The sequence below is a fragment of the Perca fluviatilis genome, chromosome 4 (assembly GCF_010015445.1).
Source record: "Perca fluviatilis chromosome 4, GENO_Pfluv_1.0, whole genome shotgun sequence".
In the NCBI taxonomy this organism is placed as follows: Eukaryota; Metazoa; Chordata; class Actinopteri; order Perciformes; family Percidae; genus Perca; species Perca fluviatilis.
Window position 1 is genome coordinate 26719604 of NC_053115.1, and position 12000 is coordinate 26731603.

General features: G+C 41.1%; 1 protein-coding gene across 1 annotated transcript in view; it reads right to left on the minus strand.

Moving 5' to 3' along the window:
- Positions 1–12000, minus strand: part of phc2b (polyhomeotic homolog 2b (Drosophila)) — a 30666-nt gene that overhangs the window by 5220 nt on the left and 13446 nt on the right. The window contains 3 exon segments of the mRNA XM_039798308.1: positions 1103–1317; positions 6020–6278; positions 7452–7759. Of these exon segments, the coding sequence (XP_039654242.1) occupies positions 1103–1317; positions 6020–6278; positions 7452–7759 (782 nt within the window).

The following is a 12000-nucleotide window of genomic DNA, read 5'->3' on the forward strand; positions in this document are numbered from 1 at the left end:
TGTACTCGAAATACTGAAGAAAAGAAAACGTGGGATTGCGTCCACACGGCTCGGTTCCCCAATAGGTGAAATACCCACGTTTTTTTCACGGCTACATGCACTAACATGCATGCGCAGTTCGGCCGGCTATTAACAAAGAACAGAGAAGTTTGGATTACAACACAGAGGGGGCGTGGCTTCATTCTCTGCTCAGGACGCCATACTCCACTATATCTTTACATAGCTAATATTTGTTTTCTGCTATATTAATGTTCTCAGTATATACCCCTATAAAAAGGGTTTTGGATTGTTGGTCAGACAAAACAAGTTATTTGAAGAGGTCACCTTCAGCTCTCTGAACATGTCATTTTTTTCAAAATGTTTGACATTTCATAGAACACCCAATCCTGTAATAGAAAAAAAAAAAATAAACAATACAAATAAGTAATAAGCCCTAGTTGAAAGTACAATATCAATGCCTTTGCAATGTAGATACTGCATTCTTCCATGCTTTATGACAGCATGAATTCTTTGTGTTCAGGCCTATATGCATGGAACTATACTGAGCATTTACAACAAATGTCCAGTAGGAGGCAGTGAGCCCCAAGCCTAGAAATAAACACAAGCCTAAGTCATTACCTTGCACCTAAACAAAAGGCTGTTCATCCAACAGTAAGCTTTTGTTTTAGTGAATATAATAAAGATGGATTATACACATGTCAACATGTGTACAGATAAACCAGATAAACAATATAATATAAATAACAAATAACATTTTAAGGGAGATGACACAGATAAAAGAAGGGACCATTATGCCTTGAGATAATTGAGCGGCTGCAGCTCATTACACACACCTTCATCCATCTGTCCTTCAGCTACAGTCTCACTAAAATGAATGACTGACTGAATCACACAGAAGCTGTGAGCTGTCACTAGTAGTAGTAGTAGTAGCAGTAGTAGTAGTAGTAGTAGTAGTAGTAGTAGTAGTAGGAAGAGTAGTAGTAGTAACAGAGGGCTTTGTGTGTGTCTGCTGACAGCTCCCTGCAGACGAGTACACTAGAGTGTTGGCTCTGGGTTGTTTACAGCATCTCGCTGCTAGGGAGGCTGAAATCGGGACACTTACACACACGGGGAATGGCTCCGCTCCCTCCTGGATGACAAAGCCTTCGATGACATGTGTGAGGACCTGGGGTTTGACGATAGCCTGGGGCGGTTTGTTCTCTCCGTTCTGCGGCGTGCTGCCCGTCACAGTGGGCGCCTCGTTCTCATTTCCTGAGGTCATGGCTGGAGGCGGGGTCCCAGGTGCAGCACTCGGCCTCTTGGCTGAGCCCCCTCCTGCTGACCAAGACACGAATACAACACCATCCAGTTAATGTATGAGAGCATGTAGGCTACTCTGTAGGAGCTGGTCGCTGTAGGACTGAGTCTGAATGAAATTAGAAATTATTAAATCAACTTTAAATTGAAGATAAAGTGCCAAACATTACAGCTTCTCCGATGTGAAAAGGTGATGCTTTCCCATGCATACGTGATCGTAAACTGAATTTTGGACTGGTGGTCGGAGGTGAGAGCCGTGTACACAGACACCTTTAAAATCAAAAATACCAAACGGTTTCTGATTCCAGCTTCTAAAACGTAAAATAGTTTCTGCTTTTCCTCATCATATGTGATAGTTAACTGTATATTTTGGAGTTTTAGACTGTTAGTTGGACAAAAACAATTCATTTAAAATCACCTTGGGCTTCAGGAATCTGTAATGAGCATTTTTCAGTATGTTCTGACATTTTATAGGTCAAACAATTAATCCGCAAACCAATCAGCAGATTAACAATGGGATTAATCATCATAGCAATCCAAGTCGCAGTAAAGAAACTTACACCAGCAGAAGAGGGTAAATCCACCTTAACTCGGTACACCCACTTTTATTATTTTTTAGTAGATTTACCAGACAGCATTTAGCCACCTGACGTTACATATAAAAATAGTACGCAGCCATATCCACGTGCCAGCTGTTGATTAAAATGACTTTTCTGGTCTCGCGAAAGCTGAACAAACCCTAACGCATCACTCTTACCATCACTACAACGTCTCGCTTTTCACTAAAGCCCCACGAAGCGAAAGTAAACATCAAGTCGCCGTGCTCAGTCATGTTTAAAGTCACCAGTCCTACATTAGCTTTCTTACCGACTTCCGCTGTGTTAGCAGAGAAAACACGTGCGGTTTGCTCGCGTTTGTTGTTGCAATGATCCGACAGATACACACACACGCACGCACCGACCAGCAGCCGCTGCTGTTTGTGACTGCGATCGCATTCAAGCAGCAGCGCCGCTTTCATTGCCGTAAAAGAAAAGCTTCTAACATCAGGGTCCGCCTCCGTGTTTCCTCCCACAGCAGCTAACGTTAGGATCTCTGATCCTCAGCAGGCTGCTGCGTGACAACGTGCTTCACCCGGGAAGCAGAGAGAAGATTAGTCTCTAGATTCGGCTTAATACTGACCAAAAAAAAAAGAATCATTTTAGTCCCATCGACTAAACCGCTTAATCTGCAATCAATTAAAGCGACAAATTAAGGCAGGACAATAGCTGCATGTTTTCAGCAGGGACATAGGGAGACATTTTAGGGCCCCCCCTCCCCAATGCACCCTCTGCAAAAGTAAAGCAAGCTATACCTTTGGCCAGCTAAAACCACGGTCTGGGTGAAAACTCGATTCTGATTGGCTGCAGAGGTGTCCCTTAAAAAGTGATAGGACACCTACTAAGTAGTTCCGGTGAAATTGTCTTTTTAAAAACGGTAAACCGACAGTTGACAACTGGCAGTGAATTTTAATACAGAAATTACATATATCTTAAAAGTAATTTTGAATGCATGATTTTTACTTGTAACAGAGTATTTCTACACTGTGTGGTATTGCCACTGTTACTTTAGTACAAGATAGTAGTCTTTCTTCAACCACTTGTATTCAGACAGAAAACATCTGCATTAAAAAAGAATCACAAATACAAAGGACATGACATCACAGTCCTTAATGCACAGGGGGGCTGCAGTGTATATTTTCTGTAATGTGTGTTCATCAGGTGATGTAATGCCCGCTACTCCATTTACACACTTCCATTTCAATACTTGAAAGAGAACAGACAGTGTGTCTGAACATATGTTAGCAAAGAGCAGGGCGGAAGTTTAGTACAGATAATCTTTGTAGCTGTAAACCTTGTATGCTCAATAAGCCACTTTGACTGAAAAACAGCTTTTGTTACATTTTCCCAAAGTAAAAAAAACTTTGGGCCTGTCGTCATCAGCCCCTGCAGCAAATGATTACAAAAATAGTTTCCTGCTCTGGTGGTGAGCATCACACCCAACTCGCTGCCCATAAACAGCAATTTGTGGTTTACAGAATGTTTCATTTTATAGGAAACACAGCATTAGCCCCATTTCCAGCCATTTAGGAGCAATATCACTATAGAAACTGATCAGTCAACATTTATAAAAATACACCCAAATAATTTGTTGCTCAGCAAGAAGAGTATAGCTGCTGCGTGATCATGCACTAGTGACCATTTGGCAAAAATCACTTATGCTTTATGCCTTTTATCCAAATCACCTGGCTGACAAAATGTGCACAATAAGCGTCAAAATGCCGCAATTTCAAAATACATTTACAGACAATGCAACATTTCTGGGATTTTCTTGTTACATAAAAGCTTGGTTATACTGTGAAAATCCCTTTAGAGTCATCCCAAATATATTTCAAAACAGTTTGTCCAAAGTTTAGAAACTTTGATTCTTCCGAGCAGCCATCATAATTGCTTATTCATTTAATACACAAGCATGCATCAGACATTGTCTAATGGACAAAATATGTTCTGTAACTGTAAAGTCAAAGCCTCATTCCCGCAACATGTAAACCAACAGTACTATTAGACATTAACTTACCAGTTTATTAGTCTAAACACTTGCACAATCGAATGCAATCCAAGAGAATAGTATGTAATAAATCCTCTTTATATACCAGGGCTCAAAGCTAGCTTTTTAAAGTGGTTGCCGGCTTGGCAACCAGGCATCAGCTTTTGGTTGTCAAAATTGACAATACGGTTGCCATGTTTTAAACTGCCTATATTTGGAGCAATTAATTTTGTATGTTACTATAACACACATTTTAATAATGAAACAATGAGAAAATGGCTTGCAATATCATTTCCCATCCCTCTGAAATATGGGGTGCAACAGATCACAAAACTCACGGATCGGATCACAGTTTTTGAGTCACGGATCAGATCCATTTTTGGATCAGCACAAAAAAAGGGGGGGAATTTAAATGATTATTAAAAATGTAACAATAACTTAACAATAATTACTTCTTTCACCAGTAAATTGCTGTTAAAAGAACAAAAACCGATGAGAAAAGGGTACAATAACTTTGAATGCACCACAAGGTTTACCAGTTTACCAGTAAACGCAACATTTTCACAGCAGCAGTGACCATAGTGCTAGTTTGTGTCTTTTAGCTCATAGCTTTAGTGGCAGGCAGTTTTATATCCTGCTGTTGGAATCCTCTACAGTGAAATACAGTCACACTTTTACACCGTTTAGCTGTCAGCATTGTAACCGTGTTTAATCCAGTTACTACTGTAGCTAACGGTAGGCTAACGTTACCTGCTGTGTAACGGGTCATTAGTGTTAACTCGCGTGACATGCAGCGATGCTTCGGTTGCCTCCAACGTGGGTTTCGGAGCATCAGAGAGCAGGGCAGACATTTAAGTGGCACCGTAATGAGGCACCGAAAACCGCGTTGCTATTCCGTCCGGTAGATACCGGGCACTGGTGCCATATTAGCACCGGATTTTAACATGCGCCGGTAACGTGAAGAGAAAATTGCGTCGCCTGTATCTTTTCACGGCAAAACACGCATGTGGAAAGTGGTCGCAGAACAGCTGAAATGTTGTGTTGCGTATGTAGTGTTGTATATATGTATAGAACAGGTGGTTGCCAAAGAAGGGCAACCACAGACCAGGAAACAGTTGCCAATTGACTCAATCTGGTTGCCAAGGGCAAACAGGCAACAGTTACTGTCGAGCCCTGCTTTATACTGTTCAGGATTTGTTGACACCTTGTCAGAAAGGTTGCAGTTAGTGCTGGTGTTGTACTAGGTTGCATTATAACTCGTTGCCCCCATGATGTATATAAACGGGTTTGAACAATCAGAACGGAACGCAGCTGACACGGCCAATCTCCTGTTGTGTGCTACATGTGTGAAAGGGAAACTTTGTTGGGACCCAATTCCTTGGACCGGAGTTTATATGTAAAAATGGCTTAACACGGGGCGCCTGGGTAGCTCACCTGGTAGAGCGTGCGCCCCATGTACAGAGGCTCGGTCCTCGCCGCAACCGTCGCAGGTTCAATTCCGACCTGCGACCCATTTCTGCATGTCATTCCCCCTCTCTCTCCCCTTTCAAGTCCAAGCTGTCCTGTCAAATAAAGGCCTACAAATGCCAAAAAAAAATGATCTTAATAAAAATAAAAAAGGCTTAACACAGTGGAATAGTCATAGCCAAAATGTCCCCAATATAATTTACAGGCAACAAAATTACATGAATAAAAAAGGTCCATTATGATTCTGGTATTATTATGGTTACCGAATTATTGTCCTGATGTTTGGGGCTTTTTTGTTGTGGGTTTAAATGTTGCATTGCGTGAATTGTGGGTACCAGGTGAGCTTTTTGGCCGCAGCTCAGGGAAATCACAAGGAGAGCAAAACACGGATCAATAAGAGACAAAATAGTGAAACTAAACGTGCTGCAGACATGTTATGAAGTACACACCATTCTGAAGTAAACATCAGCATTGATTTTCTTTTCCTCCACTGAAGGTTTTCACAAGTTTGGCCATTTTAAGAAGAGCAGAGCAGGAATAATTCTACATTTTGTGTGCCATGAAGAAAAGTTTTACTTTTAGACGGTTTGTTTAACTGCTTCTTCTTGTCCCCGTGGCCAACTGGTTAAAGAGTTCATGTAACAAATGTTAGAGTGTAATGTAGCACCATTACCTTGTGGCTGAACAGCTGGTGTGGCTGGGGCAACCTTGGGCTGCTCTAGAGGTTTAGTGGGTTGTGATGGCAAAGGCGCAGGTTGCTGCTGTTGATGTTGTTGTTGCTGTTGTTGCTGCTGTGGTTGCTGCTGCTGTTGTTGCTGCTGCTGCTGCTGCTGCTGTTGTTGTTGCTGCTGCTGTGTGGCAGGGGCTGGACATGTCTCTCTGACCACCAGAGAGGTTGGCTTATCTTTACTGTCCTGAACCAGTCGAGAGGCCTACAATGTGCATCAGGAAGAGGTGAAAACATGAGAAAGTACATCTGAGACAGTAATAAAAAGACAGATCAGGGACTGTTGGTACTTTTAATGTCAAAGACTCAAAAACTGAAAACCATTAGGCTTGGAAAATATCACACCAGTGGGAAAATATTACACCAGGAATCCCAAACTCAGACGATTCCTGTGTTTTTTTAACATGCATGTGTTAGTGAGGAGAAATGGATTCAGTGGGTGTTGTTGGAACATTAGTTTTTGTTTAGCTGGTTACCACTTGAAAAAATGTGAGCAACACAAAAAGTCAGGATGTTAAGTAGGACACAAAGTTGTGTCCTATTAGAAACAAAACAAGAACAATAACAAATATGTGTAATTGTGAAAACACAATGGAGGATATGTTAATGAGGAAGAGATACTTCTATTATATAGATGTATGACAAATGTTACAAGCTTATCTCAGAAAACCGACATATGTTCACGTATGTATCAAACGCCCAAGCATTCGCAAATATAGTAAATCATATACAAACAAGACTATAAGTCGACAGCGTTGCTAGCGACACCGACTGAAGGGAAAGTCATTAGTTTTGCAGGTATTTGGTCATAAACGTAAAAGTATTGAACAAAATTGAATTTTGACCTGATGGTGGCGCTAGAGGAAAAGTCAGGGCTCAAAAAAAGGATTACAATTTATCCTGAGGGGGCTTGAATGTGTGCAGCACATTTCATGGTAAACCATCTAGTAGTTGTAGACACATTTCAATGTGGACCAAAGTGGTTAACCAAACGACCAACCAAACGACAGACCAAACGACAGACACTGCCATCCCTAGAGCCACGCTGCTAGAAAGGCTAAAAACAAAGGATTTCGATACCAATTAACAACGCTTTCCATTAAAGCTGGAACAATGGTACTGGGCCATTAAATAATTTTCTAGCACCATTATTTCACTTCAGAAACACTGGGACACAGTGATTCTAGGGAGACCCTGTTAATAACAGCACCTGTCCAAACACGGGCAAGTGTGTCTAAACTAAATCTAAACACAGCCATTGACTTGAAAAACTATCTATGGGTTTAACCTCGTCATTGATGCTGGCAACAGTATGTGTTATTAAGTAATTAACATGCTCTTTTGTGTTTTGGAGAGCGTGGTGTGTGACTGTACTCACCGTTGGCTGTATTTGCAGGTTGATGGCCGTGAGCTGGACGGGCTGAGCTTTGGCATGGTTGAGGGAGGAGTGGAGGGCGTGGGGGCTGATGGTGGAATGGAAGATGGTGGCCTGCTGGCTGGGCGTGGAGGGCTGGTGTGGAGCAGGTTTGGGCAGTACGGGGACAGGGTGCTGTGATGGTTGAATGGAGGCCGTCTGCAGCAGCTGGCCCGCGGTCCTCTGGGAACCTTGACTCTGATGGACCACAAACTGCTGCTGCTGCTGCTTGTGCTGCTGAACCAGGGAGTGGGGCTGAATTGGCGTGTATGCTGGAACAAGAACAAATTTAGCTCACTGCTGTGTTCAAATCAGTAGCCACTGACTGCATGCCAGCAGATTCACCTTAGAAATTGGGTCTTACAGGATATGTTTTCTTTGCGCATCTCTGTTTGTTAATATGGCCACAGACCGTGAAAAAAGTGAAAACACTCAAAGCAGAAGGCCATCTGGTTTTTTTTGTACTTTGTAAGAAGATTGACATAGATAGCATTTAAACCTTTAATTCCAGCAAAAATGACTTACTAGGTACTTTAAAGTTTGGACTCAGATTTCGATGTACAGTACATATGGCATGTGATAATCTGTAATTAATAATCAATAGTGCTGAAAGAAAGTCAATTATTTTTTTTACCAGAAAATCAATCTGCAACAACTCTGGTAATCCATTGATCATTAAAGCCATTTAATCAATGCACAGCTCTGGTTCCTGCTTCTCAAATGTGAATAATATTTACTGCTTTTCACCGTTTTAGGTCATTGTTAATTAAATATCTTTGGCTTTTGGACTGTTGAGCAGACAAAATAAGCAATTTGACGACTTCACTTTTGGTTCTTTGTATTTTCGGTTTTACAGACTGAACAATTCATTTAAAAAAAATTCAGATTAATTGTTAAGAGTAATGATGGCCCAGTGTTCAAAGATAACAATACACATTGCAAGCCAAAGTCTAATCTAACATTATTGTCTTCTATAAAAAGGTAAGTCAGAAATACCTTTACAATTAAAAAGGTCCCATGACATGGTGCTCTTTGGATGCTTTTATATAGACCTTAGTGGTACCCTAATACTGTATCTGAAGTCTCTTTCCCGAAATTCAGCTTTGATGCAGAATTACAGCCACTAGAGCCAGTCCCACAATGAGCTTTCCTTAGGATGTGCCATTTCTGTGTCTGTAGCTACTGAGGAGTAGAGAGGGGGATGCAAGGTGGAGGGTGGAGGTCTGGCCTTGACCAACTGCCACTTCGCTCGTTTGAAAGTCATGATGTCTCTTCTTTCTCACGGGTGGGCCAAATTCTCTGGGCGGGCAAAGCAGAGAAAGGGGAGGTAACCTTGCTCCTTATGACCTCATAAGATCATCTGAGCTTTCATTTTCTCAAAGGCAGAGCAGGATACCCAGGGCTCGGTTTACACCTATCGCCATTTCTAGCCACTGGGGGACCATAGGCAGGCTAGGGAAATGCATATTAATGTTAAAAAAACTCATAAAGTGAAATTTTCATGCCATGGGACCTTTAAAACGTGTTACAAACCATGAGCAGAATATTAATTTCAAGTGTGCTCACAACTGTCCACGCTCAGAGTAAGAGTATGAGTAGGAGCCCTGAAAAGCACAAGAGCTTGTTTTGTAGCTTTGCCTTCACCTGTGTGCCCCTTGTTGACAGGATGTAATATAAAAAACTTGCTGAAAAGGTGCACAGAGAAGCTCGCTATGGCAGTTTCGGTCTGACAATTTCTCACAAATGATTTCAACGTGGCCTGTCACCACCTGTTAGTTCCCTTGGTAAGACATCCTGAGCTCATAACCTGCCCCGAAGCCCAAGACACAGCACATCAATCTTGTATTGTGGGAGCATGTCGGGAGTGGGAGAATGGTTCAGCGGAAGTAGCCTGAGGCTAGTCTAATATTAGAAACGCCTCAGGAACGAACATGTAGAACCAACTGTCTGGGACACTTTTTATGGAGTTAATGGTGAGTCAGTAGGTCCAAGCCTTTCTGCTGCCTCCTTGATCTTTAACAACTCTACCAGGAAACAATTAGAACTAACTTACTCATTGGTATTATTGAAACCTAAACATGAAATGACTCCTGCACCACAGTACTATACAGTAGCTTCTGCTGTGTGAGCCGTGTGAAAATGGCGGTGTTTGGAGATGTTAATAAACCCCCTAATAAATCCAAGCATGGAAAACTGCCAAGTGCATCAGTGTTTGTCTCAAATCCCCCTTGTCTCCACCCTCCTTCTCCTCCCCCTGTTCTTTTCATGACGTTTTGTGTGCGATAGGCTCCATCTGGTTTCAAAGTTTCCCTCCGAGGCACTAACCACAGTCTGTGCCCTGCTGTGGAATATATATATATATATATATATATATATATATATATATATATATATATATATATATATATATATATATATCATTAGTTCCTTTAATGGTGCAGGATCTGCTGAAAAGTGTTTTCCTTTTCACATGGTGAGACTCCGTGGAACCCAATAGGAAATTGGTTAGCTATGGCATACAGGGAAGGCGTTTATTTAATATTAACAAATGTTCAGAGCAGGATGGATATGAGCCTGTGATGGGTGGATACATCCAACAGCATGATCATTAAAGATGTTACCCTTTAAGATTGTTCAGGCTTGAAAAGCACTTTCAACAGACACTTCAGAGGATAATAACATCCATCAACTGAGCAGCTATGCCTAAAATAACAATTATTAGATGATGCATCATGAAATCATGGAAAACTCCTTAATCTGATTTTCAAAGTAGTTCTTTATATAAAAAAATAAAAATAATAATTGAGTAACCACAATGTTAAAAAGATGAAGATTCCCTCCCTATCTCACAATGTTATTGCAGTGTGAATTTTCCCAGTCCGGAACTAATTTCTCCAATTATTCCGACACCACATAAATGCAGCACAAACGCAATGTTAACGAAAGTGAAAAAGAATTTGTGCATCTGCCCGGTGATTCTGATCTGCTCCAAAAATGGTATGTGCCCTTCATTGGCCCATGCTACACCATTCCACCAAGTTTCATGAAACTCAGACAAGTAGTTATTCCATAGTTCTGCTGACAGACAAACAAACCAACAAACGGATAAACCGAACCGAAAACATAACATCCTTGGCAGTGGTAATAACGTCATTGGACATGAAAAAAAAGACAATCAATCATTTAAATATGCCACTTTGGGTTGTGTCGAAGTTGTAATAGGCTATTTGACATTCCAAAAATAATCTGCAAATCAATCATTAATGAAAACAATCGTTAGGCGGAGCCCTAGAAGAAACTCTTCTCATGCAGCATCATTTCACTTGGTGAAACATGGGCGTTAGGAGCAGGGCCCAGCGTCCTCTTACACATTGGCAACTTTATGAAAAGATGGCTTTTTGCTCAGTGTAACTCACATTAGAACCAAGACACAACACAACATACCCCAACAAAAATATTTACCTGACCTTTTTCATGATTGGATATTAATGATTATTCTGTTGTAATTGGGGCTGGGCGATATGGAGAAAATCAAATATCATGATATTTTTGACCAAATACCATCGATATCGATACCGCAACGATATTGTAGTGTTGACTATTGGTGCTTTCACAAAATATTTACACAATGAGATTTTTGATAAATAATCACCAGTAATGTGGATATAATGATTAAGTGGGTAAAGGCAAATAATAGAACAGTTACAACAGTCTGGTAAGTTCAGAAAATGACCTCACTTTACTGTAATGCAGCCTTTAAAACCAGGAAAAGACAACACTTATGCCATATTACGATATTACGATATCCAAAATCTAAGTCGATATCTAGTCTCATATCACAATATCGATATAATATCGATATATTGCCCAGCTCTAGTTGTAATGTGGTCATAAAATAAGATAAACTGTAATAAAAACCAACCACATGAGTCAAAATGCATCAAGAACAGTTTTGTAATTTAATAGTAGCAGCACTTTTCACAGAAGATCACACAGAATCATAAGGTAGCAAGAGATTCTCAGCCCCAGTCAGCGAAGGAGGGGGAATTCTGAATCGGTGCACACCAGATACAACCACCCTTTCAATCCTGACAGCTTTCTGAAACCCCTAATGAGGAACAGAAAGATGTCTTGGAAGAAGAGGAAGACAGGGGAATTCATTTAAATGCTATTCCCACTCAAGGTCTTGGGATTAAGGACTGGAATGACTGCGCCGCCCCCTACACCCACACATATATACACATGCAATCATACAACATGCAATATGTGGCAATGGCCTGAATGTGTGTAGACCTTTTACTCTATCTATCTGCGTGTTGTTGCACAATGTCCCACGGTTGAGGACAGAATACGTTCCTGATGGGTTTACAGCACCAGGCCCTGGAAAATCCCAGAGTTTCCACATTCTTCTCACTGGCTGCCACTTTGGCTTACATTCATGAAACACATTCCGACCTAAAACAAAAGAGCAACAGCAGGCCTTACGCCCTCTTTCCTCACTTAAATACAATTC